Source organism: Chaetodon trifascialis, chromosome 9 (genome assembly GCF_039877785.1).
Source record: "Chaetodon trifascialis isolate fChaTrf1 chromosome 9, fChaTrf1.hap1, whole genome shotgun sequence".
Classification (NCBI taxonomy): Eukaryota; Metazoa; Chordata; class Actinopteri; order Chaetodontiformes; family Chaetodontidae; genus Chaetodon; species Chaetodon trifascialis.
In genome coordinates, this window is record NC_092064.1 from 19,472,317 (window position 1) to 19,491,155 (window position 18,839).

At 44.1% G+C, this 18,839-nt stretch overlaps 2 protein-coding genes across 2 annotated transcripts in view; one reads left to right on the forward strand and one right to left on the reverse strand.

Annotated features, from left to right (window-relative positions):
- Positions 1 to 18,839, forward strand: part of ppp1r37 (protein phosphatase 1, regulatory subunit 37) — a 303,049-nt gene that overhangs the window by 136,801 nt on the left and 147,409 nt on the right. The gene's annotated exons all lie outside the window — the stretch shown is intronic.
- The window catches only part of sipa1l3 (signal-induced proliferation-associated 1 like 3), a 71,151-nt gene that overhangs the window by 20,329 nt on the left and 31,983 nt on the right, over positions 1 to 18,839 (reverse strand). The window contains exons 2-7 of the mRNA XM_070969839.1: positions 17,269 to 17,358; positions 7,491 to 8,219; positions 6,338 to 7,325; positions 3,674 to 3,804; positions 1,048 to 1,236; positions 257 to 431 (exon numbers count right to left, since the gene is read on the reverse strand). Of these exons, the coding sequence (XP_070825940.1) occupies positions 257 to 431; positions 1,048 to 1,236; positions 3,674 to 3,804; positions 6,338 to 7,325; positions 7,491 to 7,982 (1,975 nt within the window). The 5' untranslated portion in view covers positions 7,983 to 8,219; positions 17,269 to 17,358. The remainder of the gene's footprint in view (positions 1 to 256; positions 432 to 1,047; positions 1,237 to 3,673; positions 3,805 to 6,337; positions 7,326 to 7,490; positions 8,220 to 17,268; positions 17,359 to 18,839) is intronic.

Consider the following 18,839-nt stretch of genomic DNA (forward strand, 5'->3'; position numbering starts at 1 on the left):
TGAATGAAGAAAGAGAGAAAATGGGCTGATTCATTCCATCTTCTCAATGCATCGGAGGTGGTAATTATGCAATATGTTTATTACAGTGACTTTATATGGCGAGCAAGAACTACATGTTAACCTTGTGTTGCTGCAACCTTGAAGTACATGTTCAATGGTGAAAGGGCCCAGAAAATGCTAGCAGGTTCGACCTCGGAAGGTGGAAATCTTGACTTTGATGCAGAATTGTCTGAAAGGGGCTCTTGTGAAGACTTACTCTTTGTGTCAAGCTGCGCAGCGTATTTGGTGAATCCTTTGAGAAGCACCTGCTCCCCCAGCAGCTCCAGGAAGGCAGAGAAGGCGGGCGACGCCTCCTCATTGTTGTACATCTCCTCCTCTGTGCTCTGGCCAGCACGGCACAGCAGAACACCCACCTTGTGCTTCTGACTTAACTGCCAGGCAGCGGAGAGATAACATTAACGTTACACAAACAGCTGAAACACCACATTCAAACACAGCTGAAACACTGCGGTCTGAACCGTGTGCTTCTAATGCGACTTAATGTGAAAATAGATGTGGGAGATAAGGATGTATATCTGGGTGCACTTAAAACACACACGCTGGGCACAACATCAGTGTTGTATAAACCACCCACACAAACAAAAACAAGCCTACGGCTGGCAAAACACCTCCGCCTTGCACTTCATCCTCCATTAAATAAAAAGGTGAGATAACATGGCTGAACATTAAAGCTTTTATGGTTGCACACTCATGCTCAAACACACCACACCCTGCTCCACTCAGCTTTCACTGCCCTCAGTACAATTCTGTACTTTGCACCAGCTCAAATCAGTTACGGGTTTCAGACACTTTCAAACACACTATCTGAACGTACCATATGTCACTGTGTTTCTTTATCAGCTCAGATTTTAGCCAGCCTGACTCGTACTGACTTTACACTTTTTACCCAAGGGAAATTTCATTAGAGACATAGTTGCTGCTTGATTTCATTTTTCTTACACAAGCCATAAAACATAATGCAGATACAGACGCAGAGACCAAACTCACCCCCTGCTCATCCAGTTTGAGAAGCTGCTCGGTGACTTTGGGTGTGCTGAGTGCCAGCCTCAAACAGGAGACGCTGAGCTCGGGGACGATCTGCTCCAGGACCTCCTTGAGTGGCAGACCCCGCACTGTACCGTGCCTCCCTGTTGATGCCACCGAATCCTCTAAAATGGCGCCTCGCAGGGTCACAAGCTGAACATGGGGGGAAAAATAAAATGTTGCTCAATTACATACATCTATTTGTTTCATGTTTTTTTTATTGAAGCCTTTCTGTTGTGTATAGTTGTTTTGTATCAGGTAGCAGGTGGATTGAGACTTAGCCTGGCCAAACAGCAACGCCAAAATGCTACACGCACAATAACTAGCGCTGAACAATATGCAATAAAAAAACATATTATGTTGACAGATACTGCGATTGGGATATGAGTCACAGTTTTATAAAGTATAAAAATGACGACTGCTGAGGTTTGTAAACAAGCATGTCCCCTTAGGTGCTGAGAATGTGATTCATGTCATGAAACATTTTACCTTCTTCAAAAGAAATTGCAGCTCTTGCAGTGTGGATTCTGCACTGGGCCATATTGTGATTTTGATAGGATTTCAATTGATTGTTCAGCCCTCACAGTAAAACTATTGATATTAGGTTAAATGTGTTGGAAAAGGTCAGAGGTCAGACTCAGCAACAATACAATACAGTCTGGAAATGGAGGGGTGGATGATTAGTCGCCTGGGAGCTTGAAGTGAGTCCATCAGATGAAGGATGGACCTCACTACTCATAACAAAGGCCTGCTGCCCTGAAGCCACACACACACACACGCACGCACGCACGCACGCACGCACGCACGCACGCACGCACGCACACACGCACGCACGCACGCACGCACACGCACAGTGAAAGTGCTCTGTGTTGAGGACTTAAAGTCAAGCTGTATTGTGAATTAATATTCTGCTCAGTGTTGTGCTGCCACAGAGTGCTGCTCCCTGGTGAGGGGAAATTGACCTGCTTCAAAACAGTGGGACTATAATAACCTCAGATACAGTTGGAAGGAGTGGGCTGTTCCTTCTCACTGCGCACACACACACACACACACACACACACACACACACACACACACACACACACACACACACACACACACACACACACACACACACACACACACACACACACACACACACACACACACACACACACACACACACACACACACACACACAAATGCGGCTTCATTAAAAATGCATGGCAGACTCTGGAGCTGGCAGGGGCCGGAGAGACAGTGTAACCTCAGAGACTCGGGTGTGTGCCGCCGAGAAATGAAACCTGATTGACACGCAGCTGAAGTTATGGCGGTTTCAACTCATCAGCTTCTGTGCAACAGTGGAGCGAGCATGAGGGCTTTGTGTGTAAATGTGTGATGGAGGGAGAAAGAGGAAGTCTCTCCACCTTGCTGTGTCAGCACTGCTGCACAGAATTAAATGACAGACTTTGGGGGGATGGATATTTGAGAGCAGCTGCAGCTTGAGTGGGAGAGAATAAAGTCTGCAATCAATCTTTTTCTTCTTTCTGTGTGGGAACAGTAGGCCTGGGCGTGCTGGTTGTGTCTGTTAGCTGAGCTCTGTGTACTTAGATGGCGGAGAGGCTCCATTGTTATAGCAGAGCTAAGGTGATGAGGCCAGGCAGCCATGTAATCCAACTAAAATCAACACAGCCACACAGACGAAGACACCACATATACACAATGATCAGAGGCAAACTTTGCTGTTTGCAAGAGTGACCTTGACAAGGCTACACAGGTGTTACTATAATATCATAATATAATAAACTATTCATGGAGACCTCAGACGACTAGGACAATATTTGCAAAACACTGTTTTGACATTATACATGAATCATCCAATTATTTTCCAGATTAATCGATTTTATCTTAAAGAAAAATGGACAAAAAATGCAGATGACAGTTTCATAGACATCAAGGTGTCACACTCAAATGTCACCTTGGTCTCTGGGCCTTGTGTGATATTAAAGATATTCACTTTAAAATCCTCACATGAGAAAATGAAACGAGTGAATATTTTCCATTTTTGCTTGAAAAGTAACTCAGACTGTCTGTTAGGTTCATCTTGTTACCGGTCATTAACTGTGGAAAAAGATGAAGAAAAAAGAAGAAGTAATTTTTGTGCTCTGGAAGCAGAATCTCTGAAAGTAAATGAACATAAATGACCTGCTATGAACAAGTCTGGGGGAGACTGCAGAGAAATTAATTCTCCATGATCACCAGCCTGTCATTTAACACATTACGAGGATTTGATCCATCAAAGTGGAAAAGTGGTTGGGTGTGCTCCCTATGAGAGCGGGCCAAACACTTTGGCCAGAGCTGCCAGTGTTTGGTTTGGCTTTGCTCTGCTGGGGCTGGGGCAGGTGGAATTTTCCACTGGCAGAGACAAGAGAGGGGGTGAGGGGGGAAGGTTAAAATCAGGGCAGACAGGGTGAGGAGAATCACAGGTAGGGACAGAGACGGTTGGATGAAACGAAAGTAGCAAAGGAACTGACTTGAGCTGGCACATTGATAGTCCCCATCGCTCAGACATCCCCGAACAAACACACACAAATGGCAGATCAGTGCGTACCTCACTTGTCCTGACGATGAGGCGGTACTGGTACTGGTCTTTCAGGTCTTTGGTGTCTTCCAGTTTCTCCCTGCGGATGCTCACGGCCACGGGGCCAAGCTTATCGTCTGTCCCAAAGTAGTTTAAATGCTCTGGTGAAGGATGAGGACAAAGACATTTACGAAACAACACATGACACGTGTGAAAGTGCATTTTTCACTGTTTTATGGACCAATATTTTATATACTTTATGTTATTAACCTTTTGTAGGCCAATCATAACGATAAGATCCTGATAATGAAAACAATCATTTTAAGTGTTTCCAGCTTCTGAAATATGAACATTTGCTGGTTTTCTATTTTTACTATTTTCTGATCAAACAATTGATACTTGGAGCCTTAACACCTCTGATTCTTTGTTTTTCTGCAAAAACCTTTTTTGCATTTAACAAAAGAAGTCGGACTTATTAAATGTTGCATAGTGTTTAAACACAACCAGAAAATATCACAATTTAAATCTGGTATTTGGTCCCAGCTTTCAGTTGTTTTTGGTACTTTGTTTGGTACATTTGTATCAGTAACAAAAAGGTATTAACTCTAATAAAGTGCGACCATCCAGAGATAAAGATAAGACACACAAAAGAGGAGCTGAAAGAGGATCAGAGGAGTTAGAAAAAAGGAAACCAGGCACTGTCTGAGTCATGAGCAGGACTGACAGAGGAGGGGCATTAAGCCAAGGACAGGACTAAGACAATGATATGTTATCTAGTAATCAATACTCACATAATTACAAAATCAGGTTAGCCAACACAAGCGTGACCCAGAGAAAATGTTGCTAAAGAAAGGTGAGGATTAAAGGACTAAATAGTCTCATGGTCAAAGAGATGCTAAAAATATTTCTGATGTTGTGTGTCGGAGCTTCACTGCAAGAAGACCTGATAAAATACCATTAGACTCCATGTTGAACAATGAGACAGTGAAGGAACAAGTATGTCCTTAGTCTTGTAGGAAATGAGGAAAATGTGGAGCCATAAGTCAATGGGTAACAATCTTGTTATCAGTGTTACCACACAACATATCGTCCATTAAGAGTGAGTTAAGAGCTGAGACGAAGTCATTGACACACTTCATAAGCATCTCCCTTGTCCTCTCTTAAAGCTTTTAAGCTAAGTCGTGGTAATGCCAGCACCACAGGCAGTGTGGCAGTCGAGAGACAAATTCTCCCGACACTCAGGGAGGAATCGTGCTTGGCAAGTACTCCTCCTCGATCCCCTGTCCGACTGGAATGAACCGGGACAACGTACGCGTTAGGATACTGCTTAGCTCACAAGCCATGTCCTGTGGTGAAAATGTCAGCTTTTTGATGAGGCTTTCTAACATGCACATGAGGCACATCTCAACCCGTGCGTGCACGCACACACACGCATGCACGCACGCACACACGCACACACGCACACACACACACACACACACACACACACACACACACACACACACACACACACACACACACACACACACACAATCATACTCTCGTTCTGGAGGACAGCTAAGCTGGCAACGAGTCAGCAGATGAACATATTTTTGGAATGATAACCTTTATCTGTGTGGCTGCAGGCCTCTCTCTCTCTCTCTCGTACGCACATGCAGACACACACACGCATGTACACACACACGCTCGCTTGCACACACATGCTCTAACAGCATCTGTCACTAATTAGGGTGCAGCCAGATGATGCTTGCCAAGTGGAAGTTTCATCCACAGTATCTGAAGAGGTGATGTTGACAAGAAATGCCGACATGCACACATACAGACAGGCACACATCATACACACAAACAAACACATGCATGGACACCACTGTTTTCTGAAGTTAGGTGTTACTTCTGACACTGAAAACCAGATGTAAACCAAAGCTGCACTGGCGAAACATGTTAAGTGGTACTTGTATGATGGTGCAGAAAAGCAGGTGGTGTATCATCAGCTCGGAGTTCGCCAACAGTCCAGTGGCAGGTACATGTGTAATAAAAACTCTGGGAGTGTTGCCAGCTTGGCCCACTCTGCTCTGCTCAGGCCCAGCTGGATTTTAACAGCCGCAGGATGAGATGTGGGGAATGACACTGGAGAAACTCTGGCTGGAAAAACGACATCCACACTCTCTATTTCATGTGGATGGATAACAGCGGGGCCCATATCAAAAGTATAAAATGGGATCAGTATGTACATACTTTAGCTCCATCAGCCTGGAGTCAGAAAACAATGAGATCATAATTTCTCAGATCCCATGGTAACATCTCCAGGCTGCCTGTTTCCTCTGACAGTCCAAAACTTATAGGTATTCAGTTTATAAAACTTTTTAAAAAGTTTATAAATAAGCAGCAAATCCTCACACTGTGCAATGCAAACACACCTGCCTTGTCTGCTTGAAGTCTGCTCTCTATTTCATGAGAATTATTGCTGTTTTTGCCCATTTTCATGAACTCTAACTGGAATAAACACTGTTTAGGTATTTATAAACCACAGTTACACATATTGCACTATTATACTAAGTTATAATACTGCAAAGCACAATAATGTATAATCAATTTTCATATTGATTCTTATGTACATGCCACAGCTGGCATCAGTGAAATCAAAGTGTGGCAAAGTGTGAAATCTGCCTTACAGTGACTGTGTATCAGTATTACCTTTCCCATGGAAGTAGTCTCTGTAGTACCTGGCCCCCAGGTCTACATGCTCTATGCTGTACAGTTTCAGCCTGTCCAGTCTCGTAACCTGCTGTTCAATAGGCACCTCCAGCACTGAGACACTGGCATTACTCCTCCTCAGCCAACCCCTTGCTCCGTCCCCTCCTCCGTCTCCTCCTCGTTCTCCTGACGAGCTGAGGAAGCTGATGTTGCGCTCCCCGTGGCCCCCGGTCTCATTGAGGAAGTGGGGGCAGCAGAGGAGCAGCGGGCTTGTGCTGTGGGCTCCGGGAAGCCCCTCCAGGGGGTCCGTACACAGAGAGGGTGTCGTGGAGCCAGGGTCGAGGCTCAGGGTCAGATCCTCTATGCTGGAGTAAACTGGGTCATTCATGCTCGGAGCCGAGGATCTGGAGACAGACAGGGACACTGAAGCAGCGGACGCCCCCGTGGCAGTGTTCCTCCTCTGGGCGGCATAGCCCCGCTGAGCTGCCGCCTCATGGAGGTCAAACAGGATGCTCTGAGCATCAAAGTGGACAAAGCTCTTGGGGCACACCCACGGTTTGTAGGAGGCGTCTCCTGAACTCCGGCTTCCCCCGTCCTCACTGGTCTCTCCTTTCCCTCCATCCAGCTCGCCTCGACTAGAGCTCCTAAGTTTCCTGAACAGAGAGGAGGTGCCGAGTGAGGACTCTGTCCCTCCACTTTTCTTCCTCACCCTCTCAGTTCCGTCCTTCCTTCCTGTCCCTCTGTCGTCCCCGCCTGTGGGACCAGGTGAGGGAGCGGAGGGAAGGGGTGCGTTTGGTGGTGAGTCAGGAGCACGCAGCAGCTCCCCGAGGCGTATGGGTGCTGAGCTTCGCTGGTCAGGTCTCTCCTGGTGGAATTGGCTGAGCATATCGAAAAAGCTCTGGTCGGGAATGCCCTGGATGTCGATGGAGGAGGTGCTGCCATACTCTCTGAACAGGTTCCCCATCCCGCCACCTCCACGTACCTCCACCTTGCAGGAGCAGAAAGGAGAGAGAATTTTGTGATGACATATGAGTGGATGCAGAACAACTCTGTTTTGTACAAAGTGTAAACATGAAGTGACACTGAACGAAAACATCATTTTTGTCTTGAACCACACTACAGTCACATGAGTGACTGAAGATTTAAGACTCACCTCATTTTCGTCCTGCTCGCTCAGAGTCACCTCGCTGTTTGAACGTTGTCTCAGTGGAGGGAACACTCTCAGGCTCAAAGGCGAACCTCTTTCAGTGCCAAACCCTCCTCCTCTGAACTCTACATCCTTGGACCGCCGTCGTGGCAACCTGGCAACGCCTCCCCGCACCAACCCGATGTCAGATGACAAAACTGATGAGGAAACTGAAGTGGAGCAGTCATCACCATGGCGACTGATGCCAATTTGCCCATTTTCAAGCAGCGACTCCCTGGACTGTGCGCGGCGTGGGGGCCATTCTGCAATCCGCGCCCGCACACCCATTTTGGGCACAGAGACACGTGGTTGGATGGCCGGGTCTGTGAGGCCAGGAGCCGGGTGGCCATTGGGGGTGTGGCGAAAGGGAGTGTTTTGGGGCAACCCTCCTCCTCCTCCACCTCCATCCAGGAGGTCTGAGGAGGTGCAAGTGACCCCTCTGTCTCTGTAACTGTTCATGGCAGCCCAGGAGAGCTCAGGACAGGGAGGCAGGGGGCTGGCATCCCATTTCAGGAGGGGTGCTGGGAAAGTGGGAGAGGAAGGGCCCCACACACACTCGGCTGACGGTGCTACGGCCTCCAGCTCCCAAAAACATCTCTTTTAACTGGCAGGGTGGGAGAGACCTCACTGGCCCATGAAGGACCAACTTGCATCAGGACCAATCCTCTTTGTCTTGTTTTTCAGTCTAATGCAGATCTGAGAAAAGAAAAGAAAAAGACGGCAAAAACCATCATTCCAACAAATCAGAAACCAAAACGAATTAGATCTGAAATACTTCGAACATTTTTAAATCACAGAGCTTTTGTGACCTAAATGTTTTTTCCACAGGCACAAAGAAAACCTGAATTCAGAAAAGAGTGACTCAGTCATCTGTACGACTATGTAAGACTGAAGAGAGAGGGAAAGAGAGAGAGAGAGAGAGAGAGAGAGAAAATAAGGTGAGGGGATATGACAGCGGATTTCTCCCATTGAGGCTAATCTTCAGGAGGCTGACAAGGGATATTATTATATCACACACTGTGCACTCGAGTGCATGTGCGTGCACACAGACACTCAAACAGCCACAGGACATGAAGGCTGTGGCCGCTCTGCTGCAGATTAAACCCACTGAAACACCTCAGCTAATATCATCAGACTAGAAAGTAATACGGATCCAAACAGAGGGAAGTACGCAGACAATTTAAGCACTTGAGCACTGTAACGTATTCACCACTCATGTGAGTGTGAGTGTACATCACCCACGGTGATGATGATAACGCTGATATGTGTGTTGGAGTCAGCTCATCACTGATGTTGTCATCCTGCGGGCTCTGATCTCCGCATGGCTGAGACAAAGAAAATACTCTGTTCTGCTCTGAGGGCTGGGTGAAGAATTTTACTTTCAATTTAAATTTTGGCGACGATTATGAAAACAAGATAATCGAGATAAAACAATTGCGTCGCATTCCGCTTCGCAGTCTCGTTTTGTCTTGTATTGTAAATCCAGAACGCCCCTTCCCTTTGCAGCCTTGTGGCCTCACTCCTCCCCAAAATCTCAAACCCACTCGGAGCCTGGGTGTGGCACGTTTAGTCCAGCTCACTGCACTCAAGTGAGCCGTCGTTTACAAAAACCCAGTCAAGCCGCTTGGATTTTGATTAGCATCTATTTGTGCTGTTGTGGTGCTGGTGCTTGAAATGGCCAAAAAGGATGATAAACACGCATTGCAGCTATACTTTCTCACATTCTATCTATCTACCTAATAAAAAACCTACATTAAGTTTTTTTTCTTATTATTATTTTTTATGATACATAGATTTTTTTTAAGTTGAATTATATTAACAGTTCACGGAAATAAATGAATGATGTTTCCAAGTTAGTGAGAAATCCATTATTGACCAAAAAAATCTGGATTATGATCGAACCCTCCGAACTCTGATGAAGCCAAACAACAAACTACAACTGTGACATGAGAAGAATAGGGACTTCAGGAGAGACAGAAAGGGGCACAAAGTGACCCAACAGCTGGAGGGGAGGGGTGGGGTAAATCCAGAAATAGAATGGACACAGTCATGAAAGAGCAAGGAGGAGAGCGACACATTGCTCAGTGATCCGCAGCGGCATGCTTTAATACGACAGTCACACTGCATCAAGTCTTAAAAATGCACCGGCCTTGTGAAGACTCTTGTTTACTCGGAGGCATCTTATGTCTCAGCTGAGCTTTAATGTAATTACTTTTTTGCAGGCATCTTTACGTGGTCCTTGCACATGCACGGGAATGTGGTTTTAACCCTCACACTCTATATTAATGTTCATGTTTGAAAACAGTCACACTAGTGCGGCACTCATTGTTAAGTTCACATCAGATTGAATCATTGAACCCTTTGGTCCAGACAAAACATCCGAGTCATGGTCATAATTTTTAGGCTGTGACTGTTGTGGTTGCCCGAAGTGACCGGCTGGGAATTCATATTCAATAATATTATGATGTGGTTATGAATCCACTGGATGACAATAATTAACACAGCAAGCAATGACAATATGCTGGCAGTGGGATCTTGGCAGCCTTGAACAACAAGCACAGCGTATTTGTGTGAAATCTGCAGTATCTGTTCGCGTCTCATTAACAAGGTTTCTACGCGGTTCACATGGTTCAAATTTAAGACTTTTAAAAACCTTTTAATACCACGCAGCATGCAATTTAATATCTGCTTCACAGTCATACTGGTCAAAGTACAACCCAGATTCCAAAAATTTGATAGCTTGCTAATCCTTCTTGACAAACACTGAAATGAACTGAAAACTCAACTAGGGATGATATGGATATGGTCTAGAAAATCTATTTTCATATCACATTTTTTAGCACTTTGATACAGAAACATCTTATAAGCAACATACCTTCCTATAGTGGTCAAATTAAATTTTTTTGGCAGTCAAATTCTTTTTGGAGGAAACTAAATTCAATTCTTTTTAAGACTTTTCAAGACTAGCAGATACTCTGATTACACAATTCAGCGTGCAATATGGAAAGCGAGATTATTAGAGTCTGGGGGGTTTAGATATTTTGAATGAGAGCTTTGGCTAAATGTCTGAAATGTAAATGTGCCCAAGCCACCCATTTCTGCTGTAGTCAAACTGCTCCTCTTACCATTCCTTTCTCCTGAATTTCCTTTCCCATTCTCAGGTTCCTGTCTAATCTCATTCTCCATTTAGTTCTCCATTCCTGGATTTAAGCTCCTTTATCTACATAAGTCTCTGCTCAAACCGCCAAAGTCATTCAAATATCTACGCTAAATTGCTCAGAGGGCGAACGCATACCATCTCCATAACTACCTTTTAAAATGTGCTGCTGTTAGGTTTCAGTCTTGCAAATTTCATGATTTTCTTAATTTTATTCCTGCATTATGGATCTATGAAACCTTCCTGATATTCTTTTCTTGCACATGTTTGTCTGCACCACAACATGTGATTCAACCTCAATTCAATTCATCAGACCTTTAGGCTCACCTCACTATCTATCACTATCTGTTCACTTTCGTCCTGCTCTTGCTCTCTCTCTCTGTCCTCTTTTTCTCCATCCTCCTCTCCTCCTCTTTGCACTGACAATCACACACAAGCACACTGTTTCCATTCAGAAAAAGTGTATGGACTCCCATACAACCACATTAAAATTTAAGCGTGTTCACTGATGGTGCTTTTACACGTGGAGCCACTGGGGTTTAAAAATCCGAGGCTACACTGAAAAGAGAAGCTAAACATTTGACCCTATAAGTTTAATAGCCTGCAGAAAGCGTACATTAGGAACAATTTTGTTGTGAGAACAAATCTGTGCTTGTCTCTCTCCAGCTGCCTCAGTTTTTGTGAATTCTACAAACGTCGACTCCTGGGGTGACTATCTCGTTATGAAGTCCAATTTGCATAATGTTGAGCTTTTCATTGTGTCAAGGCAGCTCTGAGTGGTTTGTGTGTGTTTTATGATACACAAAGCTTTTTATGAGTCCTTGCTGAATTAATTTCTGGCCCCAAGACTGCATTACTCATTCACTCATACACGCACATGGGCATCATCAACAGAACTCATTCACAGCAAACAAAATCCCCCTATACTCATACAGCCACGCAAATGTATCATGTCTTTGTCTTAGGAGAACCACAGGCACTTCCGGGCCAAAGACTCCCACTCTGATCAGGCTGTCTGACAGGGTTCCTCCTCATCCGGACTGCTGTCCTGTGATCCACTATCAGGCCCAATCCCAGATTATCCGGCCCCAGCTGCAGGAGCTGCAGAATGGCTTCATTATGCGTCTGAGGTGCCTGATGAGAGAGGCAATGGAGAGAGTGTGGTTTGATCTTTACTAGCGACTTCAGACTTCTGTCGGAGTGCCTGCAGCCTGGCGATGTTTAACAGACACCACAGAGTGAGAGATACATACTGGTAATCTGGAGATTTCCCTGTGAGATGGCTAATCTGTGGGATGGTGCCGTTTATAGCAACATCAATACAACAACACTAAGAGTCAACGGCCCACTACCATCCCTGTACTGGCTGTACTGAGCTAAATGCTTATGCCAAAATGCTAACATGCTCACAATGACAGCACTAACATGCCGACTGAGGCGCGTCTGGTTACCCTGATGTGGTAACACGTTTATCACATCTCAAAAATGCATTATTTTCATCATGCTCAGTGTATTTTGTACAATCTGCCATTCATACACCAAGATGACGATGAGAGGACTGATTGTTGTGCATAACTAGTGACCAAGTAACAGATGAAATATATTATACTGCCCTCAAGCATCTGTTGTAAATACCAGAGTTACACCCATTATGACAAAAAAGAAGTAAAATACAAACAGTAGGGATTTACTATGTTCACAAATCTGCCAAGATGTGCTGAATGTAGTTATCATCCAATTTGCAAGATTAATTTGAGCATGAGTCTTGAAATCACTGTGACAAATTATTCTCAGCTGAAGGTCCAACCTCTGCCTGAGACTTGAAAAACATCCCAGCTTTTCCTCATTGAACTGAACTTACACACAACAACCAGACGTTGTCGCGTAAGAAAGGAAACATCCCCACCTTCTGTAACCCAAAAAGTATCGTATCTGTGAGGAATAAATATCAAATCATGACCTTCAAACACTCACACAGTACGTGTACTAATTTAGAGTAACGTCAGTAAAATTAGAAAAATTAAACTTAAGATATAATAGGAAGAGAAGAAGAGGCCAACAAATTATCCCTGTAAACCACATATTTGCTCCACTGGTGAGATGAAGAGGAGCACTGGGGGGCGTTTCAATCAACAGCATTACAAAATATGATTATCAACCACAAAGAAGAAGAATGCAGAGGAAACATGTGAGAACAAAGAATTAATCCCCACCAAACACAGTAAGAATTGAGCAGACACATTCAGCTTTGGCTCAGACTTCAGAAGATAAAGTGCAGACATTTAAGGCCTTTTAATTACTCACATACAGTAATTAGTTAGCTCTGGGATATACCTCCCCTGTTTTGACTCTCCCATTCATGCTCCTTCCCTCCACACCCGCTCCAACTTGCTATGCATGATGCAGGCTTGGCCCAAGCACCACAAACACACACCGAGGCTGGTAATTACACTGGTTAGATGGTAGTAATGACAGAGCTAGCAGAGGAGTACAGCTTCCAGAGCGATGAGTGTACTCCGTGTGGAGGAGGTGCTGCTGATGCTGCTGCTCGCTTGCATGTCATACCATACCATCATACCAGTGCAGACTGACCTGAGATCAGCGTGGAGAGCCACTGAGAGCTTGTCACAAATGTAAAAGGATCAGAGATGAGGAGATATAAACCTGCCACATGTGTCTTTCTCTATCACTGCCAAAAAAGAAAGCAGTGTAATTGCAGCTGAGACTGAAGCGGGGATGTGAGACGGAAGGCGAAAGTCAAATAAAAAGACAAAAGACTTCCAAAAAATCTGCACTAACCATCTAAATTCCAAAACAAAATGCAAACGTTTGCTCTTGACGTAGTGCCACGGCAGGAAAGAGTGGTATTAACACAGGTTTTTAAAAATCCCCATAGAAAAAAGAGAAAAGCTCCCCAGACATTTCACATCAGCAGCAGTTACTGTAAGTGTTTAAATTAAGCTAACGATGCCAGAGTGCGAGCTAGATTATGGGCTGCCTTGAAGAACAGATGGTGGTACATATGACTGGCAGATGGCAGACAGGAGCAGGAGTAGATCACGACACTGTAATACAACACAATACAGTGCTGGCAGGGACAGCATGTCCAGTGTCCATGCCACTCTGGCTTCTGATGGAGTGGACAGACCAGGACGTGCCATCAGATCTGTGCCGACCCTGGACTCAACCTGAACGACCTCAGCTCATTGAGAAGGGCAAAGTTGCCGAAGACAGAGGCAGCTAAAGTGATGAATTTAAAAAACCAAGAGAGACTATCAAACTGAAGACACGGGTAAAAATAAAAATAACCTCAGGCCATTGAGACAGACTGAATTTGTAGTACTGGCAACACAGAAACTTGTTTTTGTTTAAGCAGCCACAAACATGAAAAGCAGACTACAGATGTGAGATTTGGACTCGGGTTTGCATCTCGACTTTCTAAAGATGAAGAAAAAACATTCAAGTCTGAAGCTCTGACCTGATACGATGCCACAAAAATACAAAATAAATGCGATATGAACATCTTGGTCTAAGGTAAGAAAACAAACCGCTCTTCATAAAAGCTTTAAAAGGAAAAGGTCAGTTACTGTTTGTCTATCCCCCATTTCTTAAAGTGTAAAGGATGTTTTCATGGCCATGGAATAATGATCAGTAACTCTTTCAACATACATGAGCATAACACCAAACATGTGCTTTGATGAGCATTTATGAGACGTGAAAGACTTTCAATTTGCCCATAAAGACTTGTGACATGATGTGGAAAAAACAGCTCTGATTACAAAAAAGGAAGTATAAAATCAAAAGATATCAGTGCACTGCTGAAAGGTCAGTGCCTTTAAGAGGAAGTGGTAGAGGTGAAGTGTCTGGAGCCATGAGTGAAGTTCAGCGGATGTTTCATTGTGCTGTGGAGTGGAGCAGCATGAGAGGTTACAGGATGACTGCCGGTGTCCGTCTGTGTTTCCCTGATGCGATTGCAGAGGCAACCTGTCTTTCCTTCTACAATAACAGATTTGATAAACAAAGTTGATGACATGCTGGCATTCGAGCCACATGGAGCTACAGGGCTCTGCTTCTGACCAGTCATCAAACTTAACCTCAGCACAAATGTTCATGCAACACTATTTGCAGGAGATCCTGAGAGTCTCAGATACAAACTTCCCTCCATGGAGTCCCCTCCATTAACAACAAAACTTACAGGAAACACTGAAAACAACACCGACATATCAGGACATTGGACTGAAAGGAAATAAACAGTCGAGGTCTCTGACTCGAATCTATATTGGGCTTTTAAGTCTGTGGCTTATCTGGAGGCAACATCTCTCCCTCTCAGACTGGAGCTCTACTAAGCTACAGCTCGCTCCCTGTCGCCCTGCTTTCCTTTCCACTCACTTTCCTCCCCAGTCTTTTCCTCAAGTCCCTCCCGACCCCACTGTCATTGTCTCCACTGATTTCCGTCTACATTGTTATGCTGAATCCCGCTGATGTCGCTAGTGTCACTTCCATCTGCCTGTCTGTCAGTCAGGCTGCTGTCCCATGACACTGAGACAGCTTGTGAAGAAGAGGAGGAAGACAAGGGGTTGGGGTGAAAAGAGCGAGATGCATTCAGGGGAAATAGATTCAAAACACACACACACACACACACACACACACACACACACACACTCTCACTCACACACACACACACACACACACACACACACACACACACACACACACACACACACACACACATTCAGCTATCCACTTAACAAGTCGAATAATTTGCCTCCAGTTGGAGGATCACGAATCGCAGCCCACATCAACATTCATCATCATTCACTGGAACAAATGAATGGTGGTGAGAAAACAAGGAGGCGTTACGGAGATGAAGGTGGAGAGGAGACACAGAGGGGAGGTCAAGATGAGTATGTAAATATTCAGGTACTGCGGGGATGGAGGAGACATTTCAATCTCTCTGGTTTGCCAAAGGATTTTCCAGAATAATCAAATTCATCCTGGATCAGAGGTCAGTGCAGCAGCAGCTGGAAGGGATTCAGTGTCCTGCTCAAGCACATCTCAACAAGGTGAAGATAACACGTGTTCATGAACCTTCAAGGTCTGGTTGAAGGACACGGTTTCTAACATAAAGCAACTGTTTAACAAGCAACTGTACGGAACCATGTGAACACATCCTCCTGCAGTGTTTGTCTTTCTATGTACGGTTTTAGAAAATAAATATATTCTATCTATTGTATATTTTGACATTTGATGAAGTTACCTTTGTTGTGATTTTTTTATTGTTTTACATTTCTAATAACTATTCTATCAATCAAGAGGAGAAATGGTTAGCCATAGCCCAAACAGCAATCAGAGTACTGGGAAATCCTTCGAGAAACTGTTAAGGACACAATAACATGATAGATATGTGTGGTGGTTTTGGCCAATCCAGCTAATTAAATATATGATAAATCAAGATAATTCATCAAATTGATGCAGAGGTAATAACAAATATAGCTACAAACCAGTTCTGATAATTGATTTGTAGCAGTGCTGCACTAAACTGATACATCCACAGATATTAATGGGATAGCTACTATGGAGCAAATGGTATGGCAAAATCTCTGATGATTGTCAGCTTTATATTGTGATGTTAACTGATTGATCAAACATAATTTTGGTCTTGGGGCTGCAACAGCCTCTACATCAGTGCTCCTACATCAGTGCTGTGCAAGGGAATCCCAGACCAGCCCTAGCATCAAAGTGTGGGTTAACTACCACAAAAGTGAAAGACTAAAAAGTGAAAAATTTAAAGACAAGAATTTCAGCTTCGGCAGCCAGCACCTTTATTGACACTAAAGCTTAAGATAGCTAAGATTAGCACAGACAGATGGTTCAGAGGCAGGTCACAGTGCTTCCTGAGACCAAAAAACAATAGTTCTGTAAATCAAGAAGAGGCTGTGGATAACATGACAACCAGAGAGATTTTGAAGAAAGTACTGGTGAGTTGTTATTTAAATCAGAGAGAATCAGTATGGCACCCAGAACACTGCGTTATGGGAGTCCCTATTGAGCTTGATGTTGGGCTGTCACAGCAGCCTTTAGTGCAACGTTCCTCCATGGAAGACAGTATGTAACAGGTACCCTGCTTTTCATTATCAGTACAAAATGCAGACGAGGAAACCTTTAATCTACAAAATAGCGGAGCTACACTGCAGAAGAATATCCAGGTCATCAAGTCAATTAGCCTTTCATCAAGTCTTTGGAAGTCACTTTTCTTTCAGGCAAACATTTTGCAAGTGCAGTGAGTTATGTTCACGGAGAGCTTAAATGCTGGCAACCGCAGACTGATACAATAACCTGCAGATTACAATGATTAGAGGAGAAATGCTTGCATTAAATGTATCAAGTCATTTCAAGAAAAGTGGATCGCATAGCCACAAAGCAAATGTTTGGTTTTAAGTAAGGTAAAAGTTTCAGTCTGTCAAGTCCAGCTATCCAAACCTCAGATTAAAATGAACAAAATACACATGTCTGCTTAATGATCACACACATACATCACTGATGTATGTGCGTGATCATCTGATGTAACATCAGATGTCCTAGTTTTACCTTGTTCTGCCTTCAGCTGAGCAGTATGCAGGTGAAGCAGGTGTGAGCTTTGACGTCGCAGTGCAGAGAGGGAGGGCTCAGACTTTGACTCTGAAGGAAAAAATGAAAGAGAAAATGACCTCTTGTTAAACTGCAGTTGATATCTGAGACACATCTCAAAGTCATGCTTTACAGCTACTATTTGATACCGTCATTAAAAAGACTCAAGGTTTATTGGTTTCACATGCAAATAGTTTGGTATAATATAATGGATAACAGGTGAACATAAACGTACTGAATCAATGTGTTTTCATACATTAACGTGCACACACTTGCCATTCTATGATGTCATGTTTTTAACCTTTTGTTTTTCACATAATCTGTGTGTGGCGATAATAATTGAGGGTGTTTGTGTTTCTGGAGAGCAGCTGTAATCAGTTCCACGCTCATCAGGTCATCCACACAGACATGCCTATTGTTTGTGAGGAGTCTGAACAAAAATGCCCCCGGCGGTCTATCTGTGCCACATCTGTACTGTAAACACATTCACATACACACAGACGGGCTTGCGCACAAGCGGCGTTACAAACACCATGTCATGCAGGTTCTGCAAGAACTGATTGTTTAATATTAGCTAAAACACTGAACCAGAAATAATGTGCATAAAAAACAAAACAGCTGATGGATTCATTCCTTCCTCAGAAACAAACCAACGTGCTCTGATATTGTCTCTTGTTTCATTCTCGGAACCTGAAACCATCTTCCAGCTCTTTCTGGAGCATAGCCAGAAATACAAAGGAAGAGTGGAGGCAAAGTGGAGGAGGCTGGGATTTTGATTAGAGGTCAAGGGGCCCATGAGAAGGGTGGGGGTCTTCATAAAGAGATGGGTGAAGTGGGGCCAGAGGAGGGGGCCAGAGGAGGGGGCATGTGGGAATCAGCAGACATAATGTCCTGAGGGGGAGGCCCATTACTGTCTGACAAATACAGTTCTAATCAATACAGATCAATCAGGGCCCACTTATCCTGCCAGGGCAAGCATAATAACACTGTCCTTAGCAGAAGGGGAGAGCAGGGGTGGACAGGAGTCAGTGCTCATGTGAGGGTCTATTTTCCTAAAGCAAAGTGTCAGTCCTGAACGTCAGCAGCATCAGCACAGATTTAAGGCTCAGGCTTCACTCCACTGCCCCGAAAATTAAATTAAACTGTGAGTGAAAACTTCCTAACCATGGCAGACTTTGCACCACAGGCCCCAGCCTCAGCCTCAATGTGATGATACTATTATCACACACACACACACACACACACACACACACACACACACACACACACACACACACACACACACACACACACACACACACACACACACACTCTCTCTCTCTCTCACGGATACATACTGTATTAGTGAAATCAAGGCAAACAAATTAAGCAAACTAATGTGAACGATGAAAACTGAATCAATTACATTTACAGAGGGCACCAACTAGTGGCATGTCACAGGTATTAAGAATTGAATGATTAAAAATTGGGTTTACTAAATATTTTGTGTACAGAAGATTTTATATGTCCGGTTACCTATGAAAGTATAAATA